General features: G+C 39.2%; 1 protein-coding gene across 19 annotated transcripts in view; it reads right to left on the minus strand.

The window, feature by feature from the left end:
* The window catches only part of DISP1 (dispatched RND transporter family member 1), a 96,365-nt gene that overhangs the window by 64,526 nt on the left and 8,618 nt on the right, over window positions 1-23,221 (minus strand). For 5 of the 19 annotated variants that reach the window (XM_074817814.1, XM_074817819.1, XM_074817817.1 and 2 more), the window contains 3 exons: window positions 22,015-22,166; window positions 21,211-21,274; window positions 7,124-7,177 (listed from right to left, as the gene is read on the minus strand). The exons of 4 other annotated variants lie outside the window; for them this stretch is intronic. In XM_074817814.1, coding sequence (XP_074673915.1) covers window positions 7,124-7,149 — 26 coding nt within the window. In that variant the 5' untranslated portion in view covers window positions 7,150-7,177; window positions 21,211-21,274; window positions 22,015-22,166. Of the gene's footprint in view, window positions 1-7,093; window positions 7,178-21,210; window positions 21,275-22,014; window positions 22,167-23,221 lie in introns of all 19 variants that reach the window. 10 more of the 19 variants (XM_074817815.1, XM_074817820.1, XM_074817823.1 and 7 more) reach the window with 6 other exon arrangements.

Here is a 23,221-nt window from a genome sequence, read left to right on the forward strand (position 1 = left end):
CTATCATCAGTAACATGAACTGAATTTAACCATCTGAACAGGCTGGTGACAGCAGTTGGCCTGCCTGCAGAACATCGCTGCCTTCAGCAGCTACCTTCAGTCTTTGACAACTGTTCAGTACAGATGTTTTTATATCTTGATTGCTTCATAAGTTTGAGCAGCAACATGTCAGCTGGAACACTTAACTAATGGGACAGATGTACACAGGCTGGTGATATCAATGGCAGCAGGGATGAAGCAGACAAGTAGTTGGTTTTAAGTCATGTAGGTTACAAAAGAAAACCACTTTCCTGGAGAAGACACTTAAAGTGATAAGATGCAAGGATAACTTCCATTACCTGGAAATGACAGTCACATCAACTTCCTCATCTGTCAATCTTGAAAAACAGACAAAAAGTCTTAGGCTATGAAAAGCAGGTGTCTGTCCTGGAGCTACTGGGTCTGGCATCACAGAAGTGTAAGGTAGAAGCTGACATTTTCCTTTCCCAAAAGCCTTATGGCTGGTAGTATCTGAAGGCATCCATTAGCTTTCTTACAGGGCTTTTTTGAAGACTTGCATTTTTTTGAGTAGTAACTACCTGGGTGCCTAGAAATGGCATAACTTTTCACTGAAAGGAAGCGAGTTTAGGGTTGTAGTCATTCTTTCACATACTTTGTGGATTATTCACCCAAACCAGTCATATCAATGGAGTTTCAACAGAGAAGTCCCACACTCTTGCTATTTTTGAGCTACAAGCATAACTTCACCCTACTGTTACCCAGGGATTCCAACCACTACTAGCCCAACACCTGTATGGATTCTTAAAATTTCCCTGCAAACCCTTCTATCACACAGGTTAACACCATTTTTTCCCTTTGAGGCTGCTTCACCAGTAACCCTCTCTTTTAGTTTGTCTAATACAATTAAAATCTAACTTCTGTGTTTCCTGGATAATGACTTCTTGTCAGAAGTATGTTCAACTTGGGACTTTTAGACCAAGGTGCAATTTTTATGTAACAAGATTAGTAGGAATTATGATCACATTCCCATTCTCTCCAAAACGTAAGTGGTATGGATTTATTATTTCATCTATAGTATCTTCAAGCAAAAACCTTCAAGTCTCATAAAAAACAAAGTGAAAGAGGACAGCCATCTACCCTCTAAGTTTAGACATTACCAACAAAACAGCAATTATCAACAAGTAGTTATTTAAATATTTATAATTCGAGTATTAAAAATAAGTAAAATTTTAAATGGCTTAACCTGAAAACAAGGATTGAGAACTTTTAAGATACCAAAACACTAAATATACTGCATGCGGAATGGTTCAGAAAGTAACTGTACAGTTTAGAGATTAGGAGTAAGAAATTAAGTTCTCTAACATGCTAGTTGATAGCCAGCTTCAAGCACTATTCATTAAAAAAAAAGTTATCAAGACAACTTTTTCACTGCTCATGTAAATCAAATGGATGCCTTAATTTCAGACTGATGGTCTCAATGAGTCAAGAATGTCTAGGCACACAGAAGCCTGTTTCCATTGCAGTAAACCATCAATATGATTTTTTTTTAAAAATGGAAATCTCATTTCTTCACAGTAAAAAGCTTTTACTCAGTAGAAGCCTCTGAAGTGATGGGAAAGGAGCAGACTTGCCTTCAAGAATGGCCTGAAGTTATCAGCATACCTTGAAGATTACCACCAAGTCAGAAGACTCCCAAGCATATTCCAATCAAGGCCTCTACTACGCATTTTGTGCTGGGTGCAGAAATGTATATGAATTAGCAGTCCGAGGAACTGTGTCATGTTGATCTTGCCTACTACATGAATATAAAGTACCTTACTCAGTACCTAAAATGTAATCAAATCTGTATAATTTACTTAAAAGATAAATATTTGTGTGCAAGCTGATGGCAGATTTCTAATACTCTTAAAACCTGATTTATGCCAGGAATATGATCTCATGTTTGTATGTTCTTTACTTGAGGTGGAAAATTAACTAGTACAAACTATTTGTGCTCATTTGCCAAGATCACATCTCTGCAAAGGATACTTGAGAGAGAGAGCAGAACAAAGTTTCTCATCAGTATCAGAATATCATGCCACTTAACACTTTCTAAATTATTTTTTTCTATGAAATCCAATTTTTCTTAAAGTTTGGAAGAGAGTTAAAAAGCAGCAGTTGTACCTGGATTGAAAATAAACAGAGACTCTACCGATTAGACTTATGAGGGCAGGAAGGAATCTCAGTGTAAATTCTTAAGTGGAGCTCTGCTTGGAATTTCAACAAGGTAGTTAAGTATAGACCACTTCAAAGTGGGACGTGTCTATACTGATCGCTGGAACATACAGTATTGCAGAAGGGGAAAGTCAGTACTTCAAACAGCATTTGAATAAAATACGGATTTTAAAAAAAAGCTGTACGCTACAAGAACTATAACAACAACAGACTGACAGAGTATTTGAGCAGGTCTGCTTTGCATTTTTTCAGTTAACATTATTTATGCCCATATACAAATATTTCACTGCAAGCAAGCAGAACTTAACTATTGGCTCCAAATACCTTAATACAATTAGAATGAGTTTAAACATTAGTTATGCCATGGTTCCTAATGCTTCTGTGCAGACTGCAGGGTACTGCAAATCCAGTTTGTCTTCTCTCTAGCTGACCTTCAGTAGTACCACACCTGAGCTTGTCCTGTCCAAATTCAGAAATGTGCGTCTAATGTCTCTCCTCCAGCTCATGTCATTCATGATACTACTTTCGTTGATGTATGATGTGTGCCAACATCTCAGCTTCTTTCTTCTGTCTGCTCATTTTCTACTTTCAAACTCCAAGCTTTTGCAGACAATCAAGAGAAAACACTGCTCTGTGCCATACACATATTACATTGCCTGGATTGTCCGGAACACTGATTATTCCTAATAAACTCTTCCTTCATGCTCACTGACTCCCTCAAAAGATTTCCGAGTCAAAACTCCTCTCCACAAAAGCTAAGTTGTCAATATATTAATTTTATCCAGTTTGTCTGGTGCAGGAGTGGGACTTACACCATTTCTTCCCTTCAGTCTGCAAGCACAAGTGAAACAAGTGTTTAATCACAGTATCAGAGAAAAGAATTGGCTGCTGGGCTTCAAGTTAGCTCCTGTTTAGCAACATCAGCTAACACAAGCAGTAGGGCAACTGACCACTATTTTGGCAAAAAGGAGTTGCAGCTATTACACAAGATCCAGATTTTTTAGAAGGAAAAGGGGAAATTCATTTGTCTTTATCCTAAAATAGAATTCCTACTTTTCAGTTTGTTGTTTTCAAGGGTTTTTATAAACAAATCTGCAATTCTGAATTTATAATTACTATATCCCAATGCCCAAACAACTACATTTGCATTGAAAATACTTTTGGTGGACTGAGGTGCATGGACTCGGTGAATTGAAACCTTGTCTGAGGTAATGTCAGCCAGTTGTTAATAGGGTTCTAGGTGCACTGTCAGAACTGGGAGTACATGCCAAAAGCCCTAGCTCCTTCTCTGGAGACAATATTTCACTTGTAGGATGGAATACACATAAAGAAAAATAATATACCTGTCTTTTACAACAGAAAGTAGTTTTGATAGATGATCAAATAGGTCCTGTCTTCCAATTACCGCAACAAGATTCAGGGTGTTTTTTTGGTTTTGTTTGTTTGTTTTTAAAACACAAATATATGCACTCTTTTTCTGTCATATTTTGTTCAATGAGCTTCAGAAAAAAATATGCCATATTCTGCAGATCTGTAAACTGAGAACATATGCTAGCATTATGCATACCACAATAAAAAGAGCATGCCGCCTGTTCAGCTGAACATCTCTTCCTGCACATGTACACAGATGGAAACAGCTGTTGCCACTAAATATCTCATAGAGCTGAAACGCATTTGAGAAATTCTGCTCCATTCCCCAGGCAGGACACGCTCTTACGGACTGCAGCAAAGCTGGATGGGGTAGGAAGTAAATGCAAGTAGTGAGGTGGTTTATCGTTTCCCCTCGCCCCATAATAAACTATGAGAAGATCCTCACACAGCTATGAGAAATTAAGACCAATACAACTATTATTTTCTCCTGTAATTGTTAATCTAAGCAGCAACACTGTTAAATGCACACTTCCGCTTTACAGCACTGGCAAAATCTAGCACTACACCATTAAAATATGCAATCTGCCCATCAAGTCACTGTAAGAGTAGGCAAAAAAAGTAGTGTCTGCAACACTGGCTTATGCTGAAAAAAAACAAGGAGGTGGGAGGATGAGGTAATGCAAAGAGGGAAAGCAGTTTATCACTCCAGTCACTCTCCCCTCGTAGAGGGCTTTGAGCACTCAGGAACAGCAGAGGACTATATTCCTGCTCGTGACCTTTCTTTGAAAAAGTGCAGTACAAAGTCTCGAAAAGTAACAGAAAAGTCAGGGTGGAGGCAGAAATCTGGCATTCCAGGACTCCCACTCCCAGCTTAAAACTTCAAGGCAGACCAATTGATATTTCAGAGTTGACTGATTTGCTCTACTTTCCATGAACCAAGAATGTTGAAGAAATTTTAACTTAATCTCTGCTTAATGTCTCACATTAATCATGTTAAAATTTTGCTTCTGTCGTCAATGGCAGTAGTTGACCACTGAAAGTGAATATCCAATAAGAAAAATAAAACTAAGAATCTCCTTGCTCCAGAAAATGAGCCAGAAGTCCTTTTTCTTGAGGGTTTTTGAGGCAGGTTAGTTTGGTTTAGATGTTTTCAGAAAGGTGTGCATCTACAGTAAGAGAAATTACATGTAATCAGTACAGAAGTGACACACTTCTCTCCAACATTTACCAAGTTATAAGAAGCCATTAGCAATGGTATTGAAGCATACTTATTTATGGATTAGAAAAGGTATTACTGCTTTCTGTAGCTCATTAAGTCATTTCTCTTGTAGAAGAAACTAGCTACAGTATTATACACTGCTGTATATACAACTGTAGGTATTTACATTTCTGTGTGATTGAAATATAGGAATGATTGTGCTGAATCAATACACAAGAGAATGGGGATTTCTCAGTCTTCAAAAGTGACAAAATATCTGATTCTTCAGAGAAAAATATATAACTGCCACAAGATGGACAACTCAACGAGGAATGTTTTTCCTAGACGTTTTGAGCCATAAATTCATAACTATGAAAGTTTTTTTTACTCTTTGAGTAGTTTCACAAGATAAATTTTTAAGATAAGTCCATGATATATTTTTAAGATAAGTTTCAGATATGGCAGAGGCCCTATCACTGCAACACCAATTCTGCAACCATATAGCCAATTTTTCTGATCCCCAAACAAACTATGCCACTTATAATCCATCTCATACTTTCAAGAACTGCAATTTTTGCGTTGCTATACAGCAACTAAATTTGTAGAATGGTTAGTGCTGGACACTGTTTTCCCTATCATAGTATTACTTTGCAATTAAATGATTAAAACTGTCATGGCACACAAAAAGAACACACAGATGTGTACAGACAGTCAGCCTCTCTGGGCAACCTGTTCATCTTCAATCATCTACACAGTAAAACAAGGGGGTTTTCTTATGTTTAAATTGGATTTCTTGTATTTAAATTGGTGCCTGTTGCCTCTTGTCCTTTCACTGGGCTGGGATGCAAACAGCAAGAGAGCCACAAATGAAAACTGCTGCTCAGAAAGAGCTGCCAAGCACAGTAAGGGAAAAGATTTCTCTAATCTTTGGGTACTTTTGTACTGTTTTTCTTGGAAATGTAGAAGGTAAATATTTCTAGCCTTCTATTCAGTCACTGTCCCTTTAAAGATGTTAACTAAGTAATGTGAACATGGGAAGCAGGAAAGAACATACATGCAAGTTTTATTTGCAAGTTTTACTCCATGCTCTGTCACCTAAAAAAACCACACGTTTTCCATTTCTTTAGAGAAACCGTGCCAGTATCTTCACCCAGACAGCTGTATTTTTCCTTCCCGTCAAATGAAAAAAGGTTTAATTCTAAATTTCAAGTGTTCCTACAGTCAGCTCCAGACTTCACTCCATTACTTATCCAAGCAACGAAGCAAACAGAAGGAAAAAAACCCCGAATCAACAATTCCATGAACCACATGGAACGATCAGTGTTTAAATTAGGCATTGATGCAATCTTAAAGGCACATTCTCCCCCACGGCAGGATCTCATCCTCCACAGCTTCTACCCAACTTCCATCCCACCCAAGGACATTCATTAAGTTTTCACTTCTGCAGTAGGATGCACTTATGTGCGCACTATATTTTAAATCATTTAATTGTTCCTGCTTTGTAACAGTCATTACCTGATCAGATATGACAATCATTAAAACAAAAATAATGATAATTATTAAGAGATTCAGTAAAAAGAATCCTCATTTACTTAATTGCCTTTTAAATCTAATTCATTCAACTTTTCTGCTTACGGTTTTTTAGAAATACTAACAGCTCATTTGATCAGCTCTCTAAATAAGAGTCAATTACTGTACTGGTAAAAGGCATCTTTAGTGCAGCTGCCACCTGAGACCTCTTCATTGTTGTTCTCTTGATTCCTCAGGTCCTTCTCTCAAAGGGAAGTTCTTGTCAGTGTTGCAGCATCTTTCTCAAAGCCTGGGCTTTTCTTCTTTGCCAGCATCAAGAAACTGATTCCCAATCACAGAATTTCTGTCTAACCTCCATCCTAACTCTCCCTAGTAAAACAAAACTCTTGCCATTCTGACTATAGTACTTTGCCAGAAGGCAACAGGAAAAAAATCCATCTATATCAAAAGACACTGAAGTTACAGAAATTATTTACCTTGCAACAAAAAAGGGGTGCACCATACTAAAAACTACATGGAAAATAACTGCACAGAGAAGTTAGCCAGAATTGGGAATTTCTGTTCTCATTGTCTCGACCAGTTAAGAAGTCTCACACATTCATGAGACTTGCATGTTATATTCCCACTTTAAATTGTTTCCCCCTCAGCTGCCTGCATCTCATGCATTTGCATATAGCGCCTTAATTTTCTTCCCCATGTCCTATTAGCAAGATGTAGCTGGATGAAGGCACCAAGCATTTGGCACGTGGAAGTCACAAAGCAGGAGAAAGAGAGCAAAACCTTATTATAGCCAGATGTTGTTGCTCTTACTGGAGCTCCACGCTCAGAAGTCTCATTAGAAAGAATATTGTTCCCAGTTGCAGCCTAACAGTGGAGAGAAATAAAACAGAAGTAAAGCAAGTTGTCTGCTCATGACAAGAGAACATTCAATAAAAATCTAAATTTGGCACCTTGACATCTTTGAAATCAATCAGCCTTTAGAATTCATTACCACATGATGCTAAACATGGAATACAGCAAGATTTAATGCACTGCAAATTTTTATGGTTGACAAGAACATTTAGCTGCTCATACTATTAATGCCAATGGAAAAACTATTGGAAGATAGATAAAAACCTGATGTTTAACATGTTAAGCTTTTTGTGTGTCTGCCATAACAAGTAACTTCACCCTCTCTAAGGTAGTAAGATTCCTTACATAAGATTCCAGCCCCATCCCTGCCCCATCAGCCCTGGTGCTCTTCAGCCCCTGAACTGGGCTGCTTCTATTGGCAAAGATCATGGAAAACCATTCTCTCCCAGACCCCTTCATACTAGGTTATATTTTTCCTTGGTTGGCAAGCCAAGCTGACTCAAAGGTGGACCTGACGTGTGCCAGAGCAGGTGCAGAGACAAAGCTATCACAGTGGCTTAGCTGCAGTGTGCAACTTCACCCCCAGAGCAGGAAGCATTTAACTACCTGCTAAAACATTTGTCATAATAGTATCTTTGAAAATGACATTTTGAAAGTGCAAGTCTCTCTTCATTTATTCTAAAGGAAGCCTGGACGACTAGCACTGACTAGGTCCTTAACCATTTAAACAGCTAAATTTATCCATGATGAGCTCTCTCGAACTATTAAGCTGAGGCTGCCCCTGCAAACAGATTCTCCCAACTACTTGTCACAACACTTTCCTTGAAACTTCTGGCCGTAGCTGACATCAGAGGTGACACAGTAAGCAGTCAAATTATAAGTCAAATTCAACACTGCCATTTCTATATTCTTTAAATGCCTGCCTCTGTCAAGGACAGATCTTATTTCCTGTTGCTACTTCTCCTCAAACATCCCATATACTTTCTTCATTCTTCCTAAACTCGCTTTTTCTCCAGCTTTTTAATGGTGCACACTCTCCCTTCCGGATTATTCTGTTCCTCTATGTTTACAAGAGGATCGTTCCTCCTATACATACCCAGCATTCTGACAGCCCTTGTTCAGACAAGGACTGAACTTTCAGCCTGCTCACTACTATTAATGCTCAGTCCTCTGCCATCTCTATCTCATATCTACTCAAACTACTGGAATACTAAAAGTAGTGAATCAACTGATACACCAAAGGGGTACTGGACAGCTCTCCCCTTATTAATGCCTTTTAACTCTCTGGGCTAGATATGATATTTCTTTTCATGTTAGTACCAGCACCATGTTAATATTTACTTACATTATCAAGATTATAGTGCCACCAAAGAGTACTAAGTCTCAACTACATATTCTCAAGAAATTAAATTCTAAAATTAATCTTACAAAAATAATAATTTTTTAAAAAACCTCTAATGACTATTAGAATGAGGGAAGATATAAAAACAATGAAATCTGGCTGAAGCAGTTTCAAAGCACAGTATCAATTATATATAAGTTAACTACATTTTGTGATCATGAAATGCTGGAATCTTCCTTACACTGAATTATGACAAACTATGCAGTCCTTCACTATTCAAATTTTTCTCATGTGTTGAACAATACACAACTAGTATTTCCAAAGATCTTCAGCTCACACAAAGTGTCTTCAGTTTAACCATAGGAGATAGGAAAAATCTTTATGTCTACTATGATCTTGTGGTCAGATAACTGTTACATGGCCTAGCAAAAAACCTAAATAAATGTGAATATAGGATTGGATTTCTAACTTGTAGCTAAAGGTACCAACGTAAACACGCATTTGCATCTATTCCATTATTTCCATTTGCAGAAAATTAAGGTGTAAGTACACAGTGTTTTCAGCACCTGCACACACGTAAGAAACGGGCCATTCCTTTAATTCAGCCTCAGAATTGCAGTCATTCCCTATAAGCTTTGGTAGGCAGGACAATTCAGCTAGAACATCCCAGTAGTGAAACCACAAACATCCCGGAGACAGAATATGGGAGAAAAAGGCATACTCAGGCATATTTCAGACTCCTCCCAGAGGAGCAGCAACTTCACATTACTCCATATTTGTAAAAACCTTTAATTCAGGCATTCAAATAAACTTCTATAACAAGCACTGAACACAGTCTTTTAAAAAGACAGAGGACCACTTTGAGTAAAATTTGTGTTGGAAAATGCTATATTTCTGTTTAAAACTTACTAAAGGAAATTACAGAATTCTTAGAAAGCCAGAGGAAAAAGTATATATATTGTACATGAAATACTCTAAATTGAAATAACAGAACAGACACACAACATAATAGTTGCAAAAGATACAATAAGAATTTACTTAAATTCAGCTTGGCTATACACATTCTACATAAGAACATTATTCCTAAAAGGTGACTATATAAAATCAAGTATAAACACATCAAATGCAAAATTGGGATGAAACTCTCAGAAGCTATCCAGACTTTCAGCCACTCTTCGTCACTGCTTCTTGCTTATGACAGATGGATTTCTGTAGGAACACTTTGTTTTCATCAATTACAGCTAAATCACTTCACTAAGGTTATACTGTGTGGACAAACCCATTAAAATCCACACCTGTTCAGACAGACAATTCCATCTGAGCAGTAATTTTTTTTTTTTTTTGCTAGAAGTGTTAGTTCATCCTAGCTCAAATCACTATCAATTTCTAATAGCCCAAATGAAGTATTCTGGTCTTTTTCTAACTGCCACTTAACCCAAATCTCCTATAAGAAAAAAATAAAAATACAAACACCAAAATCTAAAATTACTCTGATAAACACCACTATTGGCACTCTGTGTGCCCAGGCCAAGCAGCAACTACAAAATTTCTGTTTGGACATGATGAAGCCCTGGATATCCAGTCCCTGGCTCTCTGACTGACCCCTGATCACCCAGAATGTTTGAACAACTTCAGCAGTTTTTCCATGAAACACTACTGTGACTATAGCATGATACAGAATAAGTGATCCTCCTCTTACAGCACTTTAACAGTCTCCAGCTTCTCCCATGAATGTAGACCTAACAATTAAAATTTCATAGAATCACAGAATGGTTTGGGTTGGAAGAGACCTTAAAGATCATCTAGTTCCAACCCCCTGCCATGGGCAGGGACACCTTCCACTAGACCAGGCTGCTCAAAGCCCTGTCCAACCTGGCCTTGAACACTGCCAAGGAGGGGGCAGGCACCACTGCTCTGGGCAACCTGTGCCAGTCTCACCACCCTTATAGTGAAGAATTTCTTCCCTGTATCTAATCTAAATCTACCCTCCTTCAGTTTAAAACCGTTACCCCTTGTCCTATCACTACACCCCCTGATAAAGTGTCCCTCCCCATCTTTCCTGTAGCCCCTGTTAAGTACTGGAAGGCCGCTATAAGGTCTCCCTGGAGCCTTCTCTTCTCCAGGCTGAACAACCCCAACTCTCTCAGCCTGTCCCCATAAGGGAGGTTCTCCAGCCCCCAAGTCATCTTTGTGGCCTCCTCTGGAATCACTCCAACAGGTCCATATTCTTCTTATGTTGGGGGCCCCAGAGCTGGATGCAGAACTCCAGATGGGGTCTCACAAGAGCAGAGTAGAAGGGGAGAATCCCCTCCCTTGACCTGCTGGCCAAACTTCTCTTGATACAGCCCAGGATACTGCTGGCCTTCTGGGCTGCGAGTGCACATTGCTGGCTCATAGTCAGTCTTCCACCCACTGCTACTCCCAAGTCCTTCTCCACAGGGCTGCTCTCAATTCACTAATCACCCAGCCTATATTTGTGCTTGGGATTGCCCTGACCCATGTGCAGGGCCTTGCACTTGGCCTTGTTGAACTTTATGAGGTTTGCACAGGCCCACCTCTCAAGCCTGTCCAGGTCCCTCTGGATGGCCTGCCCTCCCTGCACACAGCTTGGTGTCATCAGTGAACTTTCTGAGGGTGCACTCAGTCCCACTGTCCACATCACTAACCAAGATGTTAAACAGTACCGGTCCTAACACCAACCCCTGAGGAACACCACTCAAAGGCCAAATCCACACGCTAATTTTTATCAGATTTCACTGTCATCCTCTCCCAAGAGCAACTCAAGTATTTTCCCCAAAAGTATTTTTAAAATTAGATCTTGTAAGCAACATATAAGTTCCTTCTCTTAGAAGCACAATCCCATTTTCTGCAAGTTTAAGATACTAAAAACCCATCTAAAAAGCACACCGATTCCTTGGACAGTTAATTATTAATAGGTATTAAAGCTCAAAACTTTATCTGTTCTCAAATAACTGAAACAGCTCTCCAATAAAGCAGCAAACTGTAGTACAGCATGAATACTGTCACTGTCTCCTTTTAGCAGATAATTTCATTTCACCAGTGCAAATTTTACCATAACTACCTTCCACTGCTTCTCCCCTCTCAAAGTTTTCCTGTTTCATAACACTCTGGAAACCCAACATCTTGCTTTGAAACAGCTTCGAAGAACTGGCCTATGGCCAACTTGCAACTGATACTACAGTTTAAATACCTTCCCAGCAAAGTTGCACAAACTTCAAAATACTCTGGGATCAGTCATTAAAATGTTTTTGTTTCAGTTACAACACTAATGAAAACCAAATGTTTAAATTTATTTTAGCTAGCTTAATGGTCTAGGGACTTTGTTTAAGAGAAAGGTCTGAATCGAACCTCATTTACCCAACTGAATAGACTGGCAGTAGAACACTGTACAGAGATACAGATAATACTTTAAAAAGATTTAATTATAAGAGCCACAGATTTAATTAAGGAGGCCCAATTAATTGCCTCAATTTGATGATTCTTCTCTAAAGTCTTCAATTACAGCACACCCAAAACTATGCACTTTTAGCTGCAGGTTTACAAGGTTCAATTTGCAAACAGGTTTAAGACCCACACCTAATGCTATGCTACAGGATAAGCTATTGCAAACTGGATGTTTTTACTACCCAAATAAGGTACACAATAACAGATTCTGCCTGAAGTTTAAGCCTTCCGAAGTGTCTGCTTGTGAAAGATTTCACTGTCTTATGCAAGTGTCTCTCTCAGTTAATACACATGCCACATTCAGTGAACACAGGAATATTCTGGGTGGGAATCGTAGAATACTAAATGAAATGCTTCATACAAAGCTGTCTTTCAGCTAAGAGTCATGACATTCTGCTGCTGGTTAATCCATACCCTCTACAATTAAGCCAGCGAATTCTAAGATGGTTTTGTACAGGCTTAGTAATCTATAATGAATTGATGTTTGAGCATCGTTTTACCCCTAAATTCATTTTAGAACATTTTGTACATACTTCACAGCAAAGAAAATCAAAGTTCTGCTGAAACAAAATGAACATAGGCTGACACAAATATCTACATTTTCAATTACAACACTGTTGACCATTGTCTGTATCTCAAGATATTTAAAGCATGCACCACCTGTTTCCAACTAGCATTCAAACTGTTCAACCACACGATTAATGACAGCTGCTAAAAAGTCTAAAATATCAGGGAAAAGAAATAAAAGTTTAACAACAGCTATGTAGGATTAAGGCAAGCCAGAGTCTTTTGCTAAATATGAGTCATTATAATACATATATAACACATATATTTGCACTGCACAGCATTCTCTTCAAGACCATTATAACTCAAAAGTTAACAGTTTCTATCTGCTAGAATGCCAGTGCCTGTGTGTAACAACTGTTCCTAGGACAGGGGAGTGAGCAAGCCATATGTGCACTTCCAGAGTTGTACATACTTAAGAAATCCCTAGCAGGGACTTCCCAGTACTCATCCCTAATGTATATCCATGCCATTTAGCCAGGAACATACAAAACAGAGCAAATAACCTGCTTCAGAGGTGATAGCAAGCGCACAAATGTCAACCCAGAAAGAAACGTTAAGAGTTGTTTAAAGTGAGTTGTTTAAAGTGAGTTGTTTAAAAATCAATGATTTATTCTCTTAAATATGTAAAAACTGGTATACAGCAAGAAATTAAAGGTTATAGATCACTGACCACCCAGGAAGCAGGCTTTATAACATCAGTTCTAAACACTCTGCCACTTTATGGAGCAAGAGATCCCCTCAGCTTAACTGCAAGCTTCCGAGTCTGCTCAAAACCAAGAGAAGCATGCCAGAGATGGGAAGGGGGACAAGTAACCATTGGGAAGTACAAGCGCATTGCCAGGGTGGGCAGAGATGCAGTTAGAAAAGCAACAGCTCAGCTCGAATTGAAACTGGCCAGAGTTGTCAAAAACTATGAGAAAGGGTTCTTCAGGTATGTAAACATGCAGAAACAGAAAGAAAATATTGTCCCACTGTTAAACAGGAGAGGTGAGTTAGTCACCAACAACGCTGAAAAGGCAGAGGTTCTCAACACTTTCTTCACCTCTGTGCTTACCAGCACTGTTGGGCCCCAGCCCTTGGGAACAAAAATCCAGGTTGATGCAAACACAAACCCACCATCACTGAAGGAGGAATTGGTATGCGAACTATTACAGGAGCGTGACCCCTACAAATCGATGGACCCTGACATTATCCACCCGAGGGTGGTAAGAGAACTGGCTGATGTCACTGCAATGCACATCTCCATGAATCAGACTTGAGAAGTCATGGAGATCAGGGGACATCCCAGAAGACTGGAGGAAGGCTAACGTAACCCCCACCTACAAGAAATTCTTGAAGTGACAGGAAATTATAGGCCCATCAGTCTTACTTCAGTCACTGGGAAAGTTATGGAACGAATCCTCCTGGGGGCTATCACAAGCCAAATAAAGCACGTGATTGGAAAAAGCCAGCACAGATTCACCAAGAGCAGGTTATGCTTGACAAACCTGATCGCCTTCTACAACAAAATAACCTGCTCAGTTGATGTGGGGCAAGCAGTGGACATCGTCTACCTGGATTTCTCCAAGGCTTCTGATACGGTTCCCCACAGCCTACTCCTAGAGAAACTGATATGATATGGTCTAGACAAATGGTCTGTGTGGTGGGTGGGGAACTGGCTGACAGGCCACACCCAGAGGGTGGTGGTAAATAGCTCCTTTCCAAACTGGCAACCTGTCACAAGTGGGGTCCCCCAGGGATCGATATTGGGCCCAATGCTATTTAATATCTTCATAAGTGATCTGGATGATGGGATCAAGTACACCCTGTTGAAGTTTGCTGATGCTACCAAACTGAGTGGGGAAGTGGACACTTCAGAAGGGAGAGCCACCCTGCAGAAGACCTGGATAGGCTGGAAGAGTGGGCTAACAAGAACCTTATGAAGTTCAACGAGGACAAGTGTAAGGTCTTGCACGTGGGAAAACATAACCCAGGAATGCAGCACAGGCTGGGATCTACCTGGCTGGGGAGCAGCTCTGTGGAAAGAGACCTGGGGGTCGTGGTGGACAACAAGCTCAGTATGAGTGATCAGTGTGCTGCAGCAGCAATGAAAGCCAACAGGATGCTGGACTGCAACAAGGGCATCACCAGCAGAGACAAAGTCATTATTCCACTCCACTCAGCGCTTGTCAGGTCACACCTGGAATACTGTGTTCAGTTTTGGTCCCAGCTACACAAAAAAGATGAGGACAGGCTGGAGAAGGTCCAGAGAAGGGTCACAAAGATGATCAAAGGGCTGAGAAGCCTGCCATGTGAGAAAAGGCTGAGGTTTGTTCAGCCTTGAGAAGAGAAGGCTTAAGGGAGACCTTATCACCATGTTCCAGTATATTAAAGGGTGGCTACAAAGAAGATGGAGGCTCACTTTTTACAAGGAGCCACATGAAAAAGATGAGGTGTAATGGGTACAAGTTACTCCTGGAGAGATTCTGATTGAACACAACAGGAAAATTCTTCACAATGAGAACAATCAGCCACTGGAATAATCTCCCCAGCAAAGTGGTGGATTCCTCAACATTGGACATTTTTAAGATTCAGCTGGATAGGGTGATGGGTCATCTTATCTAGACCATGCTTTTGCCAAGAAAGGTTAGACCAGACAATCCCTGAGGTCCCTTCCACCCTGGTATTCTATGATATATTTGAAAGTGCAAAGTTTACTTATGAACACTGACATTCTTGCGATGCTTTCCAAAGTACATAGTAGAACTCTCCCTGTGTAAAAATCCTTCTTTGTAGTGTATCAAGACACTGAAAAGAGTAACTTTTTATATCCCTATTTCAGAGTTTCACAAAAATATCACATACTTACAGTAATTCCATTAATTTTGCTATTTAAGAGGTTCCTTGCACAGAAATTAGAAGATAGAATTTAGTAATAAATAACTGATAAATGTTTTTTCTGTTAATCCCAAAAGGAGAAGAAAGGACTAATACAAGAGAAAGGGATATTTAGACTACTATACTTAGGTTTCACAAAAAAACCCAACCCAACATAAAAGGCATCCAATGCCTTAGGTCTCTGCTTTGGTCACAACTCTGAGGTTTACAGATGATGGATATCACATCAAGAGCACCAGAAGCAAAGAATTCTTTTTCAGAGTTTCAGCTAAACTATCTCTAAAAGCAACAGCCAACATGATTAAATAGTTCAGCGATTTAAATGTGAGTGAAAAAGTATGGTAAGAATAATTCTGTATTCCTCTTTCTTTTATAAATCCACACACCTGCTCTTCACCACTTTAAGAGAGAATCAAGACACAACATTTATCCACATAAGAGAAATAACTATGTAAGAGAGAAATGGCTGAGCAATATGAATTCAACCACACCCTTAAAGAAACTAACTATAAAAATACCATTTCTCAGTATGATTTTTCTCAAAACCTGGCAGCCTTACAGAACAGTCACATACATAGCTCTAGCCAGCAAAGAGGTCCTCTTTTGAAATTAGAGACACACAAGAATGCCTTCATTTATTAAACTGAGCATTCCTACCTATCTTAATTTCTCTCAGGCATTCAGCACAGAACATTAATAAAAAGCATGTGGATCAAACAAGCAATACCCCCAGAGATCAAGAATAACAAATTTCTGCAACAACACAGTTGGAGAGAAGTTCCCACTACCAAGTACTGTTTGCACACAGCAACACAGAAGTGCAAATCATGAGCTCTCAGGAGACTCCCGCATCCCATGGGGAACTTTTAAGTTTTAAACCTAACCTATGGTTTGGGACAAACTTCTCAAAAGTGAATCTACTAAACAGTAATACACATTCATTCCTCTCTCAAAGGAAAATAATCACATCAAAAGCAGATTATGGAGAAACAACAATACTGAAGAATTAAGTCTCAAATTCAGAATATTAAGACTGATTTTTATGGCTCATAGAGCAAGCCTAAATTTATTGCATGAGATAGAGAATCTTTTATGTGAACATGCTGTGAAGAAAAAAACAGATAAATATTAAGTCTTCCCCAGTGAAGCAGAACCTAACACTTTCCATAGATTGAGCATTCTCACTTTAATGCCTCATCCACTTGGCTATTTAGTTCAAAATGTACCTCATATCACATGAGCTATTCCAGAACAGCAATAGAGAGGCAAGTACAGCTTAAGAACAAGGTGGCTGCTCAGCTTCCTTCATATCAACACACTCACAGGAGCAGTCATCCCTTTCAGAATAAGAGAACAGCATTCTGGGTTAGTATCTCTTCCCCCTCCCTGCTGACATTCTCCATCTGAGGCATTTTCTCACCATGCATTAAGGGTTAATCTGAAAACACTGAACAGAGATTGCTTTGTGAATATTTAGGATCTTGATGGCTGGTAGCGTCAGCTTTGGAAGCTAACTGTTGGGTCAGCCCAAGAGGATTGATGGAAAATGAGGTAATCCAGCAGATGTATAGTGCTTTGGGTTTCCTTCCCCTGTCACTAGCCCAAGTAGCTTTTCTGCCTACAGCACAATTTCCAAGTATGGAAAATAGACATATGGGATGATTAGAAAAAAATACAAGGTGACTTTTACCTAGAAATCTACTTGGAAAGTAGGCTTGAACTGCCATAAAAGCAGACTAACGCAAGAGTGTTTGGTCACTGGCGATTACCAGAGCTTGGGATTGTTAAGACAACACCTAATATAATGAAATAAGCACAGACTGCAAAAGGCATTCATCCCCAAGCACTGCCATTTTATAACATCCTGCTGAATTTGCAAATTTATGGTATATGGTCTATATTAGAGCCAGCAAGGAGCCATACTGTATCAGGTCTCAAAACCCAAAGCTAGAAATCTGTGGTTTTCAGCAATTCCAGTGGGACAATTCTCAACTTCATTTAATTTTAGACATGATACTAGAGTCATCAAATCCATGCCCACTTTCCTCCCAAAGAAACTGAACTTGTGTCAAAGAAAATTAGACTACAGCTTGCCTTGCTGTTCTGCAAGATAAAGGTTCCCTCCCTGACACGCTCATGACTGGATGTTTGACTACAAAGAAGGACCCAACTAACCTGTATCTTCAAACAGGTACAGAAAGTAGAGAGTATATGTTTCAGATTCTGAGTGGAAAATGAAGATGTTTATTGGTGGGGGCTGCTAAGTGGTATTTATCTTGCACGAATCACTAGAGATATTCTGCACTACATCCATAAAAGCCATGAAAGAGCTCTTCTATTAAACAGGTATAGTTTATAAACACATCTATCTCTGTACCTATCACTTCACAAAGACACCTCTCTGGCTATTGCTATGGATACCAAACCCATGGAACATCTTGTTACCTCCATTTGGAAACTCAGCTCAGATGTACTGCACTAAAATTAGCACACTAAGGGTACTTTATTTACACATTTTAAAACACACAAGACACTCCTTCATAGAGACATTTCAGGTTTGTGGAACACACAAGGTATAAGACTATCACGTTTTTGTCAAAATACCTTTAATAAAGTTTACATGTGAGATAAAACAGGGTTGACATTAGAGATAGCATAGGAAGCCATTGGTACACAGCATTGTGCTACACAGATCATGCCCAGGCTTCTCCCCCGCTCAAGAAACCTGCCTTTGATTATGAAGTGGAAGGGGACAGAGCCTTTGTGGCTGTGGAGTTCCAGAATTAAGTTTATCTCAACATGTACACAAGGCTCAGTTTTACCAAGAAAACTGTTGCTAATTGTTTCTTTTGCCCCATTAAAAGTGGTCATCATATTTTACAGAGCTGCTTCTTTAACAGGCATTTTTCTTCCTTACTCATCTTTCACTTTCTACACGAGGACATTCACCTCTTCGCTCTTTTCCACTATGTTGCCTCTGGACTTTTGGCTTCTTTGACCAAAAAACTAATCATGTGTCCTGCAACAGTTGTTCGCCTTGTCCTTAAGGACTGCACAGCTTAGAATGAGACATAAGCAGTACGTAGCCTAGTTGTATCTTCGCTATGACAAAAACAGGGCTCATTTTCTTCAGCTTTCAAACATGCCTGCCCATGCCAGTTACAGTGTGACTTGGGGAAGGAGCAAGTTAACATTTGACTTCTGTTTTAATTGTATACCTTTTCTAGTGGTTACTCAAGAGCAGAGTCTGGTGTGCTGTGCAGGTAGTTTGCAAGGGCTTGAAAGTCAGCGGTCAGTATTTCTGAATCAAGATTTGAAAGGTTATATAAACACGTTCATCTCTGTGATCCTTATTTTGGAAGGGGAAGAAAGTAAATGAGTAGTTAGAAAGGAGCAAAGCAGATGGTTTGGAAGGCAGAGAGCTGACCAGAAACATACTTCAAGTGTTGTATTATGTAACTAGCCTCTCCTGGACATCTGATCTACGCATGCAGGAGTTTTATGGCTTAATTTCCTTGTTATGCCAGCTCTCAGCCAGTCAAAATCCACCATCCCCTTTTCCCAGCTCATGAGAAGTCTAGGACCTTTCCTTGCTTCGTGCATGAAAGATGCATGAAATACAGCAGGTTTTACAGTGGCAATGCTGCATTCCTCAGTTCCTGGGCACTGCAATAACACATGTACATTGTCTACCTATTGACATGCTGATTGACAGGACTCCAAAGTACTGCAGGACACGCAAAATTTACTGCAGAGGACAAAAAGCAACCTGAGCAACTGACAAGCTAGTGCAAAGTAAAGACAGACACATGAACATCTCTGCATTAATTCATTCCAAAGCGAACTTAATCCACTTTCAAAACAGACAGTAGAATTTACATTCACTGGCCAGTTAACTCCCAGTGAGAACAGCATCATTTGGATGCAGAACATTCATTTGAAAATAGCTAGCATGAACCTTCCCTACCTCATTCCTATGTAAACAAACATTAAGAACCTGACATATCCATGGCAACTTGTGCTGTGGAAACGAGAATTCAACATAACCTTTTAAAAAATGATGCCAGTTCTTTCACAAAGAATTCACTGAAGGAACTATAAACCCTGTAGGGTGACACTGTAATAATAAATTTAAATGTAAATGTCAGTGGAGGCCTAGCTTAAAACCCACACCTGCAGAAAGAAGCCTGCAGGGATTTCAGTCTGATGCTACCAGTTAAAAAAAAAAAAAGGTATTTCATTGCCCTAAAGACCCCACACACCCTCTCACTATTCAACGCTGCTGGTTTCTTGAACCAGAATGACATCATACTAGCATGGGCCCCAGCCTGTTAAGGAACTTAAATCAAAAAAAGAAATTCATAGGATAGCTGTATTGCTATAACAATGATAAAAGTCAAATCAGTTTACACTGACGTAGCCACCTCACTTAGGAAAGCTAAGTAGTAAAAAGAACTTGGATGCCAATAAAATTTAAATACTGCAGCTTTCTGTACCCTTATAAATCATGAACAGAGTCAAACTATACTATACATCTGAAGTCTTTGAGAAAGGAGCCACCTTCAACAGTAGTGCGGAAGAAAAAAAGTAAAGGAAGAAAACAAGAGGCTGCATTTTCCATATACGAAGACCAGGGAAAATACCACAGTAAATTCTACCGTGATAGGTATTTTTAACCTACCAAATTTTTAAATGGTTGTTCTTTAACGTGAAGATACTGTAGCAGTTGTCAAACACAACCTAAGAATCCATGAATGAAAACCCTGGGCTTACATACTAACTTTTAAAGCAGAAAGAGATATATGTCAGAGTTTTCATCTCTGTAACTACAGACAAAAATTAATCCTTACAGCATTATGTTCTGACGTGTGGAAAACAGGGCCAGTAATTAAACATGCCCGTCAGCAAAACATAATTCAACATCATATCTAAGATTAAGATGCTGACAGTTCTGTCTCCCAGGCCCAAGCTCCTGCTACCAGGCTACACTTGCCTCTTATTCATGCATCTTGTTTGCCAGGTTTAGGAAAAAGGGCATTTAAGATAAAGGCTTGTATCTGCTAATGAGGGAATGTTTTATTTTCTATCTTAATTCTAACTTGCAGTAATGAGCAAAGCAGTCTGAAATCTCAGAATCTAGTATCAAACTTTCCATGGGGTTTGAAGAGTCTAATTTTTCCCTTGTTCCCAAAACAATTTTATACGGAGCTGGGGAAGAAAGATGATTCTGGAAGTTTGTAGCCACCAGTATACACTAAGTGTATATCAACAGGAATATATTTACAGTCATGCAATGGAAGTGAGACAGGAAATTTATAGAAGTAGTTCCCCCCTCTCCCCCAATGCAATATTACTCTTCTTTGAAGAGCAAGGAGTGGAAATGCAGATGTGCAATTTTGATAGCAAGACTGTTAGCACAAAAGTGAGAAAGTGATTAACATGGGCCCAATGCTATTAACCACTTTGATATCTTTTTAATTTGTATGCCCCTGCTTTCCAGAAACCCTTCTAGGATTTTCTAATACTATTAAATAATGGTAGACAAGGAGCTCAATAAATCAGCTAATACTGCCTCTCAGGACTGAAGGAGAAAAGCACAGTCTAGACATAGCTAATCTGTGCCTTATAAGGCACTCTAAAAATGAAAATACCAGTCTTCCCAAGCAATCTGTTCCAGTGGTTCACAATTCTAGTGTCCAATTACATTATCTTTGTTGCAGTGTAAGCACATTACCAACGGTTCTATAGTCAAGTGGCTAGAGTGAAAAACGCTCTCTTCTTGTTTATATCTCACCTGAAGACAACTCTTCATTCTCCCTGTAGTCTTCTGTTCTTTAAGGAAAACAGTTCAAGTCTTTCTGTGAATAAAATAATTACATTTCAAGACTTTGTTCTCTTTACTTTCTTCTACACTCTAAGTACTCTAGCTTTTCCTGAGGTGAAATGCCCGAGCCTAGAATGAAGGACTGTCATGTGATTTATGGGAAATTATCCTGCTTATGTATCACAGTACATCTGACTTGTTTGCAACATCTATGTTAACAGAACCACGTCTGGTTTGTTAACTGCAACATCCCCAGCTCCTTTGCACAAAGCTCACTCTACTTCCCCATTGTCTACTTGTACTGAGATGATCAATAAATGGAGGATCTTGAGTCTTGTCTTTATCCCAAAAGGCATATTCTTCCTCAGACTGCTTCTCCACTTTCTTCAAATCATTCTGAACCCTAACCATGTTTTCCAACACACCTGCAGCAATTCTTGGCTTGGTACCATCTGCTGCTAATATTGCATAGTCTTAACATTTCACTTAAGTTGAAATTAGTGACAGAACTCTGCAGAGACCATTCAGTCTAGACATCCTCCGGTCTAACAGTGATCCACGAAACTATTTAAGGTTTTTCACCAACGTATTCAGAGAAACTTTGCTTTTCATACAGACAAAAGCATTAGAATAGTTCATTAAACTAAGATGGTATTTGCTCCATCCAAACAAGACTGGATACCATGTCATGAAAGGAGATTTGACTGCTTGTGAATTTTGAGAAAATCCACATTTATGTTTAACACCTTTGTATTTATTACTTGAAGAGCTTACCAAACAGTTCATATTTGTTGCAATGTTTCTGCAGGTAGTCTCCAGTTCTCTAGCAGTTCTCTTCCACCTGCCCCTCTCAGATACAGGTCCTGGCTTGGCTTCTCCCCCTCTTTAAAGAGCTTCATCTGTCTACATGGAAACTGATAACAGTTCTGAGACCAGGAACCATGTGAAGCAAAATAACCTTGTTTGAATTTCATCTGCTTTTCAAATTAGCACTTTTATAAGTATTCTTCATTATTTTCCTTATCTAAGGAAAGTTCCTACACTTCTGTTTCTGGGGAGAGGTATAATTGCATCTTATCCTGAAATAAAGATAAATCTGAAGCAACAAGTCCACTAACCATACAGTTTTCTCAACATCATGTTACATTTCTCTACTTAGTAGCAGGCCAAGCCCTTATTCTTCTTATCACCATATATATATGTGGTATAAGTACACTGTCTTAATTGTAGTAAGCATAAAAGGATGCCCTTAGTATCAAACATGCTTGACCAGATACAGAGAAAGAGCTAGCCCTGAAGAAAAACATCTCTAGAGACAGGAACACACGAATGTAAACAGCTTGTTGTATAGTACAATTCCTTTGTATCATGCATTTCTACTATTTAACCATATTTACCTTTTATTCTTTATTCTAAAATTGTTTAACCTAACTTTGTCTCAGTGTCAGAACTCTCAGCCAATATGTGCTCTTAACCAACTTTACAGAAAGAAAACCATACTTAATGAAAGTAGAAAGCCAGAAATTTTAAATATTTCTGAAAAAAGGTTCATCCAAACCTTTTCCAAAAAGGTTGCAACCAATTGATTTCTTCGAATATTTTCACTACTCAGTTCTTTCATTAGTTGTCTTCACCCTAATTTAGTAAAAGCCCAGCAGCATCTCACATTCAAGTTATCAATAGTCCAGTAAAACAAAGCCTTATGTTACAGATGGAAATGATCCAACTGATCACCAAATACCTCATCAGTGCTAAATGAGGTCTCTTGCCTCCTATTCTGGTTGAGCTGTACCAGTCATGCTGGTGTACATTTGACCACGTGTTGAGTTCATTCAACTTGCTAACCAGAAAGCTAACTTAAGCGAGTAGTCTTCTGCTGGCTTAGCGAATTGAATAGTCTTATGCCACGAACACATAAGCAGAAAGCAAGACCACATTACTGGGCTTGTATGCTGTAGTAGGAAGTTCTGATTTGTATTTC

This window comes from Strix aluco, chromosome 3 (genome assembly GCF_031877795.1).
Source record: "Strix aluco isolate bStrAlu1 chromosome 3, bStrAlu1.hap1, whole genome shotgun sequence".
NCBI classification, from domain to species: domain Eukaryota; kingdom Metazoa; phylum Chordata; class Aves; order Strigiformes; family Strigidae; genus Strix; species Strix aluco.